This window comes from Schistocerca piceifrons, chromosome 3, assembly GCF_021461385.2.
Source record: "Schistocerca piceifrons isolate TAMUIC-IGC-003096 chromosome 3, iqSchPice1.1, whole genome shotgun sequence".
Classification (NCBI taxonomy): Eukaryota; Metazoa; Arthropoda; class Insecta; order Orthoptera; family Acrididae; genus Schistocerca; species Schistocerca piceifrons.
Window position 1 is genome coordinate 682,633,395 of NC_060140.1, and position 18,436 is coordinate 682,651,830.

At 39.2% G+C, this 18,436-nt stretch overlaps 1 protein-coding gene and 1 non-coding gene across 2 annotated transcripts in view; both read right to left on the bottom strand.

The window, feature by feature from the left end:
- Nucleotides 1-16,329, bottom strand: part of LOC124788159 (ras-related protein Rab-28-like) — a 44,245-nt gene extending 27,916 nt beyond the window's left edge. Inside the window, exon 1 of the mRNA XM_047255310.1 lies at nt 16,255-16,329. Coding sequence (XP_047111266.1) covers nt 16,255-16,329 — 75 coding nt within the window. The remainder of the gene's footprint in view (nt 1-16,254) is intronic.
- Trnas-cga lies at nt 14,853-14,927 on the bottom strand. Its single transcript has one exon. It is a non-coding gene; the product is annotated as a tRNA-Ser (tRNA).
- Nucleotides 16,330-18,436: the final 2,107 nt, after the last annotated feature.

Consider the following 18,436-nt stretch of genomic DNA (forward strand, 5'->3'; position numbering starts at 1 on the left):
TCATAACATTGTTATTATTCCAATGTGGATTTTCCATTGTTAAATAACTAAAGTGAATTTATGACTAACTCAAAAGATTATGATTTAAATAATGAAATACTGTGCCAGCTATATATTTTTTCATGCTTAGCACAACACTTTCTTGAAACACATCACGCTAAACTCAAAATATGTAACTGGTGTAGTGTTTCATTATTTAAATCATGAATGACACAGTTGCAGGCTTGCCAAAATAAATTATTATGATGAATGAAATTAAGCTAAAATAGGTTGCTAGTGGACATTGGACATGATATTTAAAAATAATCAAATATTTAAACATTTCTATAATTTACCAAAATGTTTGGACTCAATTATAAAAATCCTGTATAGTAACTCTAATGCCTCCCTTTACATTAGAAAAGTGCCAATGCACTGTATACAGACAGTTTATAATGGTCTGTGTAAAGTTACATAAATACTTCGAAGTATTAGATGAAAACAGCAGCTGAGCTGTATAAGGGGAATAACATTGCCTTTTTTAAAAGTCTCTGTTTTTCTCCTAATGCAAATAAACAAATATCAGGTAAATCCAAACCCCACTAACAAATTTTGGAGGTAGTTCATGGATACTTTCTTAGTATTCTGGTACAAGTAATTTGTGGTCTCTGGTGGCTCATTACAGAGTTACAGAATTCCATCTGATTCCTTATCCCCATTCATCTATGTATCTGCAGTGCACCGAAATACTTGCACAACAGTGAAAATGTTAATGCCTTGTTTGGGGGGAAGAAAAAAAAAGGGGGGGGGGGGTGTTCCATTCCATTCAGTCACTGTATCAATACCTCTTGTTGACTTTATTCTTTGCCTTAAGCTTTAGCAATAATAATAATAATAATAATAATAATAATAATAATAATAGTAAAAGCTGCCTAAGAAAAGCTCTTGGAAGAAGCTTCCAATAAGTGCAAGGCAGCATGGGGTGGTCATAAAATGAGAGGAATCTGTTAACTACACCAGAGCTCAGCTTGATCCCAGGAATTAAATGAGAATTTTGTAAATTCAGTCAAAGAAATAGCAGACAGAATCAAAGCACCAAGCCCATCTGCAAATGACCTGCTTAGTGCCTCACTACAGTATGTCACGTCAGAGACATGAGTTATAAATGTGCCCAATTTCTCAAATTCCTAAAGTATGGAATGTTACTGGTTGTCCAATATATCAAAAAACACCTGTGCTCTTAACCATTGGTTTTTGTTTTTGATAAATGCTTAGAGACTGGAGCCTTTCCTTATAAGTGAAAAAATCTCAAAAGATGTTCCAGTATTTAAAAAAAGATGATAAACTGTTATTAAGTTACCTCTCAATTGTGCTAACAGTTTTGAAGGTATTTGTGACAATATTGTACACCCTTTTAAGCACAGCCTGCTCAGTGAGGATCAGTTTTGTTTTTGAAAGGACAGAAATATCATTATAGCTAGAAAATGTTGATTTGCTTTAACAGTTTTTCAAAGGAATAAGTTTGTGTATCTTGTTTTGTGTGACATAAGCAAATAAGCTGCAGTCCATGTGACATTTAGTAACAAAGCTGGAGGTCTATGGCATATGTAGCCCATATTGCCAGTAACTTCTCCCAACTTAGATTGCAGAAAACTGTTTGCATCAACCAGAAAAGGATGTTCCTCATCATTTAAAATTAACACTGGGTTTCTATACGGTTCTATCCATAGACCATTCTTTGTCATTACTACAATCATGATATGCCCCATCATATAGCTCAGTCTCCAATATACTATGCTGATGAATGACACTGCATAGCATGCATCAGGTAATTGTGGCTCTCAATCAGAAGACAAGGGAATCACTTAATTTTTCACTGAAATGCTTTACTGCTAATAAACTCCTCTGAAATCCAGCCTAAACACAAAAGCTCCTTTTCTGGCTGTCAGAGAATTCATAAACTAAATCTGTTAAACTCTTATATGTCCATATTCATTCCGAACTCTGTTGAGAGAACCCTATCAACCATATTTTGAAAAGATATTGTGAGTAACTTACCTCATGTGGAAACTAAGAGATGCGGTGAACAGTGATTACCTTTGTGTGATGTACTTTGGACTCTTCCACTCACTTACTTCTTATGACCTGCTTGTCTGGGGACATTACCCTCACATAATTAACATTTTTGGGAAAGAAAGCGAAGCACATATAATGTATAAGAAGGTTGCTATGGAGCATAGTTATCCTCTCTTTACTAAGATGAGAGTACTAACACTTGTTCACCTATAAATTTATATTTGTGCCATTTACAACAAAATCAGTAATAAAGAACTTATAGTCAGGGAAGAAATAAAGCACATTTAACAACAAATGTTCTGTCGCCCACCCAACCTCTACAACATCCTAGTCCAATGAGGAAGGCCCAGTGCAAGACCTGCCCAATCCACCCACAAAGCACTTCCTATTGCAGTGCTGTCACAGGTATATGCTACCCGATCAGGGGCCGAGCCACCTGTGAAAGCAGCCATGTCATTTACCAGCTCTGCTGTAATCATTGCACAGCTTTTTACATTGATATGACCAACAACCAGCAGTCCACTAGGCTGAACAGCCGCCACCAAACTGTGGCCCAGGGCAAAGTAGACCACCTTGTGGCACAACAATCAGCTAGCATAACATGCTTGACTTCAATGGCTGCTTCACTACCCAAGCCATCTGATTCCTCCCCTCCACCACCAGCTTTTCTGAAATGTGCGGATGGGAGTCACCCTTATAACACATTCTCCACTCCCATTACTATCCCGGCCTCAACTTATGGTAACATACTGTCCCCACACCCTCCATCCAACAGTTTCCACCCCCTCTGCTCTCCTTTCCACTCCTTCTTCCCCTCCTCCCTGCCCCACAACCCCTGACACCACACCTTTTGGCATTCTAGTCCCTCCATGCTCTGCCAGACAGTGTTCCTCTGTCACCCCCACCTGTACACTACTATCACTTCCCCTTCCCCAGCCCCTTCAGATTGATGCTGCCATCCCACGTAATAGTTGCTTACTGGCCTGAGCTGCTGGAGTTGGCGCTCATGTGTGCATGAGGTGTACTTGCTAGTGTGTATGAATGGTGTGTGTTTCTCTTTTGCCAATGAAGGCTGTGGCCAAAAGCTTTGTATAAGTGTCTTTTAATTGTACCTGTCTGCAACTTAACGTGTCTTCTTTACGGTAAGTAGCAATCTACATTTCCTAAGTTGTTGATATTCCTTTGTGGATTTCCCATCGACTGATGTTGCTAAGGCAAGTTTAGGTATACCAAGGTGCAGACTACCAAATATGGTAAACTTGCAAAAAATAAACACAATCAGAATCTTCAACAAATTGTCACTATCTGCCTACAATAATTTCTAAATGAACAGGTATAACTGATTATCAAACAATTCATTTTATAATTTAAAACAGTACTTTAACATCTTAGTTATTGACATTAGCTTTTAAGACTTTTACAGTGATACAGTGTGCTTGTCTACTACATTAACACCAAATGTACTTCATCAATGGTAACACTAGCTGTTCAGAATTTTATAATTTTCCTAAACAATACTATCATTGTATACAAAATGCACACATGCACAGAGAGAGAGAGAGAGAGAGAGAGAGAGAGAGAGAGAGAGAGAGAGAGAGTTGGCTGTAGAGTGCCCATTTCTCCTGTTTGAGCATCCGTCCAGGCAGCATTCCTCTGAGCATTGCTCTGTCTAGTAGAGGTATCCAGATTGGGAAATGGCCAACAAGCATCACTTCCCACTGACTAGCATATGCATGAACTGGAGAGTAAATTGATGACAGAAAATAACCCTATGGCATTGCTGAAGTCTATACACTGTCCCATTATCAGAAGGCATATGTCTTCTGAAAACAAGAGGTATTTTACAGCTTAACTTCAGGGGTAGGTCATAGTGAAGGCCAATAATATAAGATGTGCACAAAAATCTCCTCAAAAAAGAAATTACCAAAGGAGCTGTGTGGTGAAGTCGTTGAGAGCCTCATTGTCTGGCGTTACATTAGAGGGCAAGTATAAGAAGCATATAGTAATCTTATATGGTGTATGCACTATTGCAGCAACTGCTTGCAACACAGTGTGTAAGGAGGAGACCCAAAGAGTGGTATTCATCATTGATGGATACACCCATTTTACTTTTAACCCTCTCCCCACTAGGGTCATGCTTTCTGTGTTGGCTATAACCGCTGAACACAGAGGCAATGGCCTCTGAGGTGAGTCTCCCAAACACAAAAATACATGCGCTTCATTTGTGCTAAGAGTTCTAGTTCCTCCACATGAATCCTTAATCCACTGACATTCCACTGAAGTATAGGAGCCATTTCTAACTGTAGGTGATTTCTGTTTTTTTTCCCCCTTAACTTACTGCTGAGGCTGTAAGCAAACAATCTTTGTGAGATTTAAGGTGGGTTCTGGTTGGTTCCTCACAGCAGACTACTTCTGCAGATGAACCCTTCTCAAAAAAGCTGTTGTGAAGCTTGCCACTGCTGCTCTGGTAGCTGTAGGAGTGGAAGTACGTATACACTGGCAGAAACACAGATTTGCATTTTTCCTATTAGTTTGTATCTGTGTGACAGTATTAATTTTTATTACAGGATTTTTTACCATGGATGTGAATGATGAAGTGAAGCTGGGCAGCTTTAATGAGCTGAACATCAACTTTGCTTCATTATACGACATTCTCTTTGTGATTTTGATCCCTTGCACCTTCTTTCCTTTATGGGATACATGAAAGTTATGATTCCAGTAAATGTGACTGTCAGGGTAATTCACACCTACTTCATGAAATGTCTTGTCACAGTTGCCAAAAGTTCCACTTTCACCTGGAGGAAGCCTGCCTTAATTTACTCTGGCAAGGTAGTTGTATCTAATATTGTTATAAATGCAGCAGTTTTTTGAAGCTCACCATTTACCTGTTTCATATTATGTTTCACTTGCATCCCTCTATCATCAGACCATTCATGCTCCAAATCCTTTGCATCAATATTCACCATTTCCCAGAATATAATAAACCCTTTATAAGCATTAAGTATCTTGGGTCATTCAAAATTCACTAGGTATTATATCTATTTTATGACATTTCAGTAGCTGTTTTGCTTGTTTGACAGCAGATGTTTCTATTAGAAGTACACCATTCTGGAGGTGCTTTACAGAATTTAAAATTTTAGAAATCATTTTAATGATTTTTGTATGTATGAAGCTGGCACTGTCTCAAAAGTTATGTCTTTCTCTTTAATGAATGGAACAGCTGTGCCCTGTTACTTTGGACATTTCTATTTTCTAATGTTGAAAGCTTTGTACTACAAGCCTACTTGCTTGCATGTTAATACTAACAAATGGTCCACCTGATTCACTGGAGGTGAATTGATTGAGAAACTCATGAGCCATTTCATCCTTTAATAGGATATGGAAATACATGTCCATTACTAACAGAGCCCAATATGCTTAGCTAAGCCTTATACAACAGGGTTGTGACAGGTATCCCAGATTTTGCTTGATAATGACTGCTTCAACTCAACAGCCATCCACTCCATTGGCACCCAGCATATCTAGAGGTTGAGGGTTTATTTCTTTTTGAGGTTTGTACCATTCTTGAGATCTACATGATTAAATTAGAAACCCCAATCCTGTGACACACAGCATCCCACTGCTACACTTCAAAGGCAAACTAAAACAAGCCGAGTGTTTGCTGTTCCAGAGGAATGGTTGCATTCATCAGCCCACAGACTGGGAGCCCTTGATTTCCTAATCCTGTACCCAGCCAATGAAGACTGAGCTTCCTCAGGTGCTTACCATTTGGCATTTTATGTAGTATCATGGATGACAATTTTCATTTTATTTCGTATTCTGTCCTCTCACATTCTTTTCACATACTCTAGCCATTTTATTCATTGTTATTTGCCAAATTTTACTACATCTCTTCCTTTTACTAATGCTTGTAATTTGGTGTTATAGCATATCTTGTACCCTTCTCCCTCCATTATTGGGCATAAATTTTGCATAGTACTTTTCATGCAAAGGTTCTTAAAGTATTTTTGTCATCTTCTGTCAGCATCCATATCTTTGGCTCATATGTGAAAAGGCAAACTATGGAGTTATACACTGTAACACCATTACTAAATTTTGGGTGTTACTAAATTAAAGCAGCTCCACTGAAACTGTGTATTAGGCAAGTGAGTAGGCACAGAGGTGCTGATATATAATTTAACAAGCAACCCTGTTTGCACACAGCAAGGCAGCCAGGTTAAGCTGCACAATTGTGCTGACATCGCAGAGAGGCCACACAATAACAGGCCCACCTGCAGTATATTCCCACAATGTTGGATCACATAAGTATTGATCTGTACATGCCTGGAACCAGTGTAATGGCACAATAAGACCGCTGGTAATTGCTATAAATATCCTCTGTTTCTAGCCTATGCCTATGATACGAGGAGTCTTGCAACACGCTCCACGACCTCGGATGCATGTCAGGCTCCAACACACTATTGGCAGCCAGCAGTCAACACTGGTCTGGGCGGCCAGCTCCACCAGAACACCTCATGATTCTAAGCCTTCCCTGCAGACTTAGGTGACACAATGGGAGCTGTCACTCAGGTGCCACAGCAGCACCAAATTTCTGCCTTGGAGGGCAGTGGTTCGCAGACAGGGTGGTAATTCCACCAGCCCTCCACACCAGTGTCAGCTTCTGAGACCCAGTAGCCATGTCCATCTATGGAAATCCATTGGATATAAGCGTCACTGGCACTGCTCACTCAGGGTGCATAGTGCTAGCTCAGGTAGGCACTGCTGAGTGTGGTAAACAGTATTGGCAAAGCAGGATGTGGAAGTCTAATGGCTATCTCATAGCCACAGCCTTCCAACATCACTGGGATCGCTGATGGACCACACACCTGCAGAGGGCGAATCTGGGGATGTCAGAGCACTCTGGAATTGTAATCTAAGACAAATAAAATGTGTTGTCTCTTGCAGTGAAGTTTCCCTAGCCACCCATTGCCAACACCGCCACCTGAAAAACCCGGTACTCGACCACCTCCACACCATAGCTGACCCCCAAGTCTGGCCACTTTTCATAGATATGGCGCCTCTTATATTGATTTTATTCAGTATGCTGTGCAGGGCTATATTGACTATGACAGCAGAAAGACTGTCATATTGCTTGACTCTTTCATTAAAGGCAAGGTTTTCACGTGTGCTATGGAATATCTTTACTTTTGCTTTTATCTCAATCATTGTCATTCTGATTACATTTATTTAGTTTAGCACATATACCAACTTCTCTCAGCACTGTATAATTATTGCCAATTTATGCTGTCAAAGGATTGTTTGAAACTGATAAATAGGAAGTGCAGAATTATATTATGGTCATAGAACTTTTCCGTCATTTATCTGATCACAAATATTTGATCAGTTTTTCCTCTGTCTGTCTGAAAACCACACTAATATTCCCGAAGTATGCCTTCTACACACTTCTGTATCCTTAATAGTGAGATACTTCTGTAATTTTTACATGCTCTTCTATCCCCTTTCTTATAAGTGGAGATCATTAATCCAGTTTTCCATGCGGGGATTTGATTGTTTTTCATCTTGCGGACACCAGAGAAACTTCTTGCAATGTTGGCTCTCTCATGTCACTGCTTACTTCCAGCTCCTCTCTTTCTTCGTACAAGGTTGTCTGTTCTTCTTCTAGGCTAGTTATAGTGCATCTTTGAAGTATTCTGTCCATCTGGTCACTCTCTGTTCTTCCTTCCTTATCATCTTTGCATCTTAGCTCAAAAATGCCTTTATGTTTGGCTGGAATCTGCTCCTTATTTTGCCAACAGATGATAAAACTTTCTCATTTCACTCTGTTCCTTTAGCTCTCGAAATTCCTTCTTTATCCATTGTCTTTACTTTCTTTTGCACAGTCTGTTAGCTCTTCTCCTTAATTCTCTATACACAGTAGTTCATATTGTTTTTGGTTCCTCTTTGTGACAATCTCATTATTGCCATTTTCTCTTCCTCTACTGCTAACCTGCAATTTTCATCAAACAATTCGTAGATTATTCTACTTGTTCTCACTGCTATTATTTCTTCTGCAGCATCCTTAATGGCTTTTCCAATTCTGCTCCATCTTTTGCCTACTTCTGATGGTAGGTCTTCATTACTCAATTTCCTACTTAGTGTTGGTTCATATTTTTTTATTTCATATCAAATGTAAAGTTTGTCTAAGTTCCAGTTCATCCTATTTTCTGTTCTACTGCTATCTACTAACAATTGCTTCTCTCTCAAGATTGATTTTACCACATAGTGACCTGAATCACAATTTGGTTCTCTGCAGCTCAATTCGTCTATAACTGAGATGCAATTGCAGGCATTCACTAAAGTATGATAAATCTGGTTGATTATTCCTTTGACTGCAGACTTCCAGGTACCCAGATAAATCTTTTTATGCGGAAAGCAGGTGCCCTTAATTATAAAATTATTCCTTGCTGTGGATTGGCACAACAGATTCCATTCTCATTGTTTTCTTGTGCACTGAATGTTTTCCAGAGACTCCACAGTGATGCTTTGCCTCCCATTGCATAAAATTTCCTACTACTAACATAAAATCATACTTATGTACTGCACAACATACTTCTCCCAGGTCTCCACACAACTGTTCTTTTATTATATCATCCTTTTCTCCGTATATGCATTTACTACTGAAATGTTCCTAAATTTCCCTCTGCAAATTCTTTCATCTGTGGTTTAATTCTAATAAGCTTTTTCTTGCTTTCCTAGTTTTTATAAATCCTGTTCCAAATTTGCAAGTTCTTTCCTCTGGTCAGCTATATGCTAAAGGGTACTCAGGTTTGTCAGTCTACCCATTCTTTTGCCATCTTATTTCCTATAGCCATACATCATTTTCTTGCATCGTCCTCATATTCCATGTTGCTATTGTGAAATCCTTTGTCCATTTGCTTTGCTGGGATGTATGTCTACATCTACACTCCACAAACAATTTTGCATGCTTGGCATCTGCAGCTGTTGAAGGTAATGAAGAATGAAAACATCGCTGAAAGGTGAGGACCTCCAATGGGGGGAGCTGCGTGAACCGTGGCACAGCACCTCACACTACCCCGTGCTGAAAATTTGTGCTATTATATCCACATTATTTGCAGACTTATACTCACAAAAAAGGGAACAACCCAGCACTCTTAGTCTCATGTACATTACAACACAGTGTCCATGTCATAGTTATTATTTACCTGGGCAGTCAGTGTTTCCTTTTGGCCAGTGAAGGTAGGGCCTACTTTTGCAAGCAGTGCCTTCCATACATAGTTAGAGATGGTAAGAAAGAGGCCTGGTTAATTTATTCTACTTTGCACCTATCAATTGCACTATTTTCACTGTTAATTTAATTGGATAGATAAAAAGATCTACTCACCAAGTGGCAGCAGAACACACGCAAAAGAAAGTTATAATTAGGCAAGCCATTGTAGCCAGTGGCTCCTTCTTCAGGCAGAAGGGCTGAAGGAAGAGGATGAGGGGCGAAGGAAAAGGACTGGAGAGGTTTACAAAAAGGGATTTATTTTAGGAAAGAGGAGGGTGTGTGTTCTGCCACCGCTTGGTGAGTAGGTTTCTTTTATCTATCCTGTTAAATTATTTTGTCAAATATTGATTGTTTTCATTGTTATTTTTTCACTGTTAGCTCTTTTATGGGCTAATATCTTCAAAAGCAGTTTTAGCTTTCAACACTCTCTCTTTTCTTAGAGATACTTGCAGATGCAATGGATGGCCAGTAAATTTGTTTGATCTATCTGGCAACATTAATAGGGGATATTACATGGCCCACCTTCCCAAGTAGCCTTCGTTAGTATACACTTTTTAAATACTGACAATATTCTCAGAATGGCAATACCTTGACTAGGTTGTTGATTTGACCTATGATGGGTTAATGTAATAATTTTTATGAGTATAAGTCTGCAAATAATCTTTACATAATAGCACAAATCTGCAACACAGTTTATACTTCAATTCTTAAATAAGTAGGTTGCACCTGAAGATCCGGCTAATGCCATGAAACCGGTAGCATAGTCAATTAAAACCAAGTTTTAACAGCTGTCAGTGGTGTTTTCATTCATCAGATACTCTGCAAGCAACTTTACAGTGTGTGGCAGAGACTTCTTTGCATACCAGTGTCCCTGTCTACCACTTGAGTTGGCTGAGCATCTCTTGAGATCCTTTCATATTTACTAAATGAATGTATAACAAAACAAGCTGAACTTCTTTGGATCTTCTCTATCAGCCCTATCTGGTAAAGATCCTATACTGATGTGCAATATTTAGGTATTGGTCGAACAAGTGTTTTGTAAGTACTTCCTTTGTTGATGGACTATATTTCCGGAGGATTCTCCCAATGAATCTCAGGCTGGCATCTGCCTTGTGATTAATTTTATGTGGTCATTCCACTTCAAATTGCTCCACAAGCATACTCCTAGACATTTTATGGAAGCAACTGCTTTCAGAGATTGTTCTGCAATTTTGTAATCATACAGTAAAGGGTCTTTCTCTATATATATTTGCAGTACATTACAATTGTTTATGTTGCGGATCAATTACCACTCGCTGCACCAAGCTTCAATCTTCTGCAAATCTTCCTGCATTTTGCTGCAATTTTCCAGCATTGCGACTTCTCTGGAAATAACAGACCATTCGTGAAAAGCCTCACTGAGCTTCTGATGTTATCTACTACATTGTGAAAAGTAAAGGTCCTGTGATACTCCCCTGGGGCACATCCGAAGTTACTTTTATGTCTGAAGACTTGTCTTCATTCAGAGTGAATACACGCATATTGTTTATTGGGCAGCAGTGCAGAACTGTATCTAATGCCTTTCGGAAGTCAAGGAACATGACATCTACCAGAGTGCCTGTATCTATCGTTTTCTGTGTCTCATGGATAGACAGAGCCAGATGGGTTTCACATGATTGTTGTCTTTGGAACCAATGTTGGTTCCTACAGAAGAGATTTTTGGGCTCCAGAAATATCAAAATAAGTGAGCATAAAACACATTACAAAATTGTATAACAGACCAACATCAGAGATTAGGCCAATAGGTGTGTGTGTGTGTGTGTGTGTGTGTGTGTGTGTGTGTGTGTGTGTGTGTGTCATTTGTGTGACTAAAGATGAAACTACAGTGTTGTTTTCAGTGAAACAGTTTTGGAAAACCGGCATTTCTCCAAGATATTATGGTCAAAGAGTGTCTGGACAGATGGCTTTGATCTGTTTACTGATTTACCGTAAGACCAGAACTACTTAGGATTTTTTGCCAAATTGGTAGCTACAGTTTTACCTTTGTACTCAGTGAAAGCTTCATACTAAGCCCTCCTTATGCTAATTTTGCCTTCATTTGTCATGAAGCTTTCTTTGCTTTCGTAACAGTTTCCCAACATGGTTGACAATCACGGTGGGTCTTTTCCACCCCTCACAAGTATGCTTGGGACATATTTGCCTAAAGCACACTTGAAAGCTGTCCATTGATGCTCAACAATGTCAGTACTGGAGATGAAGTTTTTGTGATTACCTGTCAGGTAATCTGAAATCTTTCTCCTGTAGCTCTTCCTGCCTTTCTTAGTATTACTATTTCAAGCCATATTCTGTGATGCTGTAATAACCTTATGATCATTGATTTCCTATTCTATGCTGGCTTGATTAGCTCGGGGTCGTTTTGTTACCAGCCGCTCTAAGATGTTATTTTTACAAATCAGTTCTCTGACTAAACTGATATTTAGTTTGTGGGGTACTCAACTGTGTGGTTATCAGTGCCTGTACAAAGTCCCATTATGTACACTGTCCAATCTTGCCACTTTCCTGAATGATGATGACATGACGAGGACAACATAAATACACAGTCCTCAGGTGGAGACAATCCCCGACCCAGCTGTGAATCGAACCTGGAACCCTGTGATCCAGAGGCAGCAATGCCAGCCACTACACCACAAAGCACTTAGAAAAATTACACATGATTCTCTATCACTATTACCCATTCTAATCACTTGAGTTTCACAGTCTGGCAAGTCAAAATCTCCTATGACTATAACATGACCAGGAAATTTACAAGAAATATTCTCCAAGTTTCCCCTCAACTGTTTCGCCACTGCCGTTGGTGAGGCAGGTCGTCTATAAAAGCATCCAATGAGCATGTCTGATCCACTATTAACACTTATCTTCAATCAAAGTATTCATATTCTGAGTCCGTGCTGATATCACTAGATATTACCATATTTTTTTAATGCCATAAACTCGCCTCCACCACCAGCGTTCAACAATCTTTGTGATGATATTCCAATTAGAATTTCACTGTTATCAATCTCTGGTTTCGGCCAGTTTTCTGTCTCAAGTACTATGTGGGCACTGACTGTTAGCACTGACAACTCTATGGAAATGCTGCTCATCTCAGTTGTTAAGTTACTTATCAACCGAGATCAGTGGCATTTCTATCAGCCACTGCATTGTCCGTGGTGAGAGGTAATGCCTAAAATTTGGCATTGTCATCACACCCTTGACACTAGATCTCGGAATATTGATTTCCCTAATGATTTCCAAAATGGAATGATGATGATGATGTTTGGTTTGATGGGCACGCAACTGTGCGGCCATCAGAGCCCATACAAAGCCCCAATTTTTACACAGTTCAATTTTTTACACAGTCTAATCTAGCCACTATCACAAAAATGATGATGAAATGATGAGGACAACACAAACACTCAGTCCCTGGGCTGAATAAAATCCCCAACCTGGCCAGGAATCGAACCCAGGACCCCATGATCCAGAGGCAGCAATGCTAGTCACTAGACCACAAGCTGTGCGCCCAAAATGGTATGTCCCATGCATCTAGCTCCAACTACCATTCTGCTTCAAAGTCTGATAGTGCCCATACAGCCACCACCATGACATCAGAAACCTTTTCACACGAATAACATGAGCACAAACGACAGGTATGCCAATGCACTGCTCTTTTATATCTTGTGTACTTGATACTACCACCACGTGTATATGTGCACATCGCTATTCCATGGCTTTCGACACCTCACTGTATTTAAGGCAGGAGGAAACCATCATGACAATTATAACAGGAAACTGCTAGTACTAGGGAAAGATATTTGGTTCCTTTGTCTTATGCACGCGAGACGACTGCTATTGTAAGTTGTCCTAAATGTGTCTGCAGGTTGCATCACAGCTGTAGTATCTGTCAACTGAAATAACTGCTGCCATGTACTGCCTTCAACAGAAATGACTTGCTTTTGCACTGAATGTCAAGTTGGTCATTAACTAGACACATTCCCCTCCAAACTATTCCAGTAAAAATGCAGTTATGGTGAACCTGGCCCTTCTGTTGCATGCTGCCCTTCATAAATGCACAAGGAGTGGTGGGAAGCATACATGATGAATTGTGAGATGGTTGTCTGTAGCCAATCAGAATACCTGTTCATAATTTCCTAGGTTTCATAAATAAAGTTAGTTATTACTTTATTCTATCGGGTTACAATTTAATAATATCATCTGACTTTTCTGCAAAACTGGAAGTAAGATATACAAGTCGGTTACTGCTACAGTGAATGTTATCTTGGGCCACACTACACACCAATCTAGTATGGTAATCACACTGAAATTCGTTGACTTCGACTTCGCCAACTCACAATGAATTTGACACATTCCAATGTGACCTAAGCCTTGGGCTTCACAGTCTGTCAGCATGTTGTAGTTTTCTTAAATTCACATCTGTTGGCTTCACCAAGTCACAACCAAACTGTCACATTCCAGCCTAACCTCATTTTTGCAGCAGATCAGTGTCAGCACATCTAATTTCCTTCTCACTCTCAATCTTGAAAACAAACTTCATTAATTCACATGTTCTACGAAAAGAAAACGACAGTTTTGTCACCTCACTGGTTACTGACATCCAACTCACATGTCACTTCCCATCAGTCATGACACAGTTGCCTACTGCAGCATTCAACAGAAGATCCAGGTACACTGTAACTGCACTTTAGCCAACATTTCATTCTTCTCCACAACTCAAAAGAGGTCCTTGTGGGGTACTGAAAGCTAAATCAGACCAACATTATTTCAATATTACTCCTCTACTACTCTCTCTTTCTACACTGGACTGTGATATGCAGAGTTCACCTCTATAGAAGGACTCATGCTAGTGGGTTTTGAACTTCCTTACTGATTGAATTCTCATAGTCCATATTTCTGTCTCCATCTGATAATCATTTCTTTATACTTTTGCATCTGTTTCGCTAAGTATCTAACTAGTCTTCATTCACTTAATTCAAAATGAGTCTAGAATCATCAAATCCTGTAAAATTTCTTTATTATTCACAGTTTGCTTCCTGAGCATATTATTGTCTCTGTAGCAAACTATATTATGTAAGTGTAAATAAGCAGCAAGTTTGCTTTTGATATGAATGTGGATAATTTCTACAGAAATAACTCTTTTTTACATAGTTTCCACTCCCTATTATTATGTTTAAGATTGTTCTGTGTTATTAACAATAATTGCACACAATTGAAAGAGCTAAAATTGTATTGTTTAAAGTATTTCAATGGTTTCTGTTCAATAATTGTTATGCTACAGTCTTTCATAAACTACAAAGCTGGTGTAATCATATTCACAATACCTTAATTACCTTCCAGTCCAATTCAGCACTCACTGAGTTATCACTGATATTCGCCTCAAGCACCAATCACAACTGCAGCTTAATGCTTCACAGTGAACAAACTCAGTTCTAGAATGAAATTTTCACTCTACAGCAGAGTGTGCACTGATATGAAACTTCCTGGCAGATTAAAACTGTGCGCCGGACCGAGACTCGAACTCGGGACCTTTGCCTTTCGCGGGCAAGTGCTCTACCAACTGAGCTACCCAAGCACAACTCACGCCCCATCCTCACAGTGAAATTTGGAAGGTAGGAGATGAGGCGTGCTTGGGTAGCTCAGTTGGTAGAGCACTTGCCCGCGAAAGGCAAAGGTTCCGAGTTAGAGTCTCAGTCCGGCACACAGTTTTAATCTGCCAGTAAGTTTCAAACTCAGTTCTACCTACATAATTGCATTTTTGAAATAAATGCAGGGAACCTGCGATTATCTAAGCAAATGAAACCAACAAGACAATTGCACATTGGGTCCAGTCAGTTGTCATGAAAGCAGGGCACATTTCAGTTGGCACCTGGCTCTTTCAAGGAGGACATCATTATTAATTTCCAATATATTATCAAACAATAACAAATATACTTCACCGACTCAAAGAATTCCAGCTGCGAAATTGTCAATACTGCACCTCTACTAACTTACTTATTTATTTTTTTAATGAAAAAATTTCTGCTTTACACTAGGATTTGGAACTTTATGTAACTGTAATTAGTACAAATCTGCAAAAGAAGTGAGTGCTACAGCCAAACTTTGTGGGTGCATCAAATTTTGAGACTCAACACAAATAAGTTTGTGGCAAGCCCTGACAGAGAAAAAGTGTGTGTCTTTTAAACAAAAACCATAAGCGTTTACGAATCGTGTTTATATAAAAATAATTATAAACAAAGCTAATGCAGAGTAGAATTCAACCTGTAACGGTCAAAAGCTGAAAATTTCATTTTATGCCTTAAGGTAAAACATTAATGTGCAGGTTTTTTGTTTCAGTGATTTATTAAAGCTATTATAAATACATTCCAAACGAAAAATAATAGTAATTACAAGTATTTCAGTACAGTTCAGAGTCGTCAAAGTACGTACAAATTACAGTGCTTGTGCAATACAAATTTTTTCAAGTGGTTGTTTGCACTAATTTTCAACGTGACTGTTAATACCAGGCTGTCGGACTGGCTATCACCAGCGTATATTAATTACTAAAGTTTATCAACTCCCTCTCATCTAACGGCATGGTTTCCACTGCCACAATAACGGCAACAACCAAATGGACTGAATAGTAAAACTGAATTACCAACGAATCTCTTTTTATCACTCATAACCCATGCCAACAGAAACTTTCCCTGTAACATGATTGCACACTTGTTTTGACAATAAATCCAAAATCTGTGATCAGTTCACGGAACTTTGTCAACACCTAGACAAAGTATAGTTTCCAACAGCTGGCGTTAATATCACAAAATTACAAAACGAATTCCGTTATCATCGAGTAGCTTGCAAATGACCTTTCCGTCCTCAAACGACAATTACGTGTCAATGTACGACCTGAAAGCTCTCACCTTCCCTGTAGCGGGTTCCCCTAGTACTATAATTCGTAACTGTTTCTCAGTTAGATCATCTTCAGAATCAGACATACTTTCTGCCCAGTTTCAAAGCTAGCCTGCGTAAATTCGCTTGTTACCTGTCTGTTACTAATATGAGTATGTGTCTAACAACAGGACGAAGAGTTAGAATACCCTTCATCACAGTATCAACGTAAACATTAATCGGCCTTATCTCTGGTAAGAAGCGTCACAGGCGTCTAAAGCTAGCGAAATGAGGGATGCTCAACTACCGGACCTACCGATAGATGGCTCTACCAGCTGATTACTGTCGTCTGTATTGCCCGCCATATTCGAATTTGGCAAGAAGTTTCTCTCGGTCTGTACGGTGTATAAGGAATTACGGATTATCGAAATGGTGATTTCTTGTTCCGCTTTCAATTGTACGAAGCGATGGAGTAAGAAGAGTGACTTACCATTTCACAGGTAATACGACTACCGATACAATACGATAAAAATACAGACTTAGTGCGTTTGCTAATTCGATGTTTTTGAATAGGTTTCCTCTAAAGCACCCAGAGCTACTAAAGACGTGGATTACTTCCGTGAAGCGGAAAGATTTTAATCCTACGTCTTGCAGTTTTCTTTGCGGAAACCGTTTCCGACAAGATGATTACGTAGTGAGCCCTGGAACGTGGAAGAAACGTTTCAAACCCGAAGCAGTGCCATCAGTTTCCGACACATTTGATGCACCAAATAAACAGCCACGACGACATGTTGTTAGGATTTTGAGTGACAACGATGATTCTACATTCGAGGCAGCTAATTACTTTCCTTGCTGTGTGTGCGCTTTTTACTTTTGTGAATTTATTTCGTACGCTACATAGGTCTAAGCAATGTTGTAATACAGGTCCATATTTTTGTTTTTAGCGTTCTGTCATGGAATCTGTGCACGATTTGCCGATTGCAGACGCTACTGTTTGCATGGAGAATGTTGTCAATGAGAATTCTTCCGTGGAAAGCATGTCCCACTTATCCAATGCAGAAGCTGCGAATTGTGTCGAAAACGTTAGTATAAAGATGTTTTCACTCCCCCAACGTTTTCTTATAATATTTTTTCATCAAGCATTGAGTTATTTCAATCGTATATAACGAAATTATTTCCTTATTTAGAGTGCAGTTGGTTCTTCAGTAATTGATTGTGGTATACAGTCGAAAGTAGAAATGGAAGACAAGGCGACCGAAACTTGCATTTTTTTTTTTCTCTGACATTGTGCACGAAATAAAACGTAAACTGACGTGTGTCCGTGAAAAACTTCGAAGAAGGAAGTGTTTTCCATGGATGACATCATAAGTTCATTGAAGGAGAAGGGGCATCTTCCTGAGAAGTTACATAACTTCCTCAATCATCAGAAAGGAACACAAGTGGAATTAGTGTGCAGTTTAGTGAACAACTCTCTCATCAAAGGGTAATAGATACACAACAAATGTGAAAATGTTTGCAATGACTGTGTACTTTTATTCACCAGCAGCATATGAATACCTGAAAAAATTAATGCCTCTGCCCCATACATCATTGATTTCAAAATGGGTGGCAAGTGTAGACTGTGAACCTGGCTTCTTAAAAGATGTTTTCAAGTAGATTGTAAGGGACCAGTTCAGCAATTCATGTCTAATTGTAGACAGTATGGCAATTAGGAAGCAAGTAGTTTGGTACCAAGGAACTAAGCAGTACAGGGGTTTTTTAGACTTTGGTGGGGAAGTGCCTCAGTAAAAGAAGTAATAGAGCCATCTGAGGATCTGGTTTTCATGCTTGTCTCTATTAAAGGCAAATTTAAATGCCTGATTGCATATTTCTTTATCAACGGTGCCCAGGCAAATAATCAGGCCACACTGATAAAATCTGCTTTAGAGAGGCTGCATAGTTCTGGCATTAAGGTTTGGTGTGTTACATGTGATGGCTGTAAGGTAAATATAAGCATTTTACGTTCACTTGACTGTACTTTAAATTTTTCCAAGGGTGATTTTAAAAGCTACTTTCCTCATCCTGTGGAAAAAGATGATGTTTAGTGTATCTTGGACATGTGTCATATGATTAAGTTTGCCAGAAATGCTCTAGCAGAAGTATCTGCTATTGAGTCTCCAACTGGCATTATTAGATGGCATTTCATTGAGCAATTGAACAAGGTACAACAAGAAG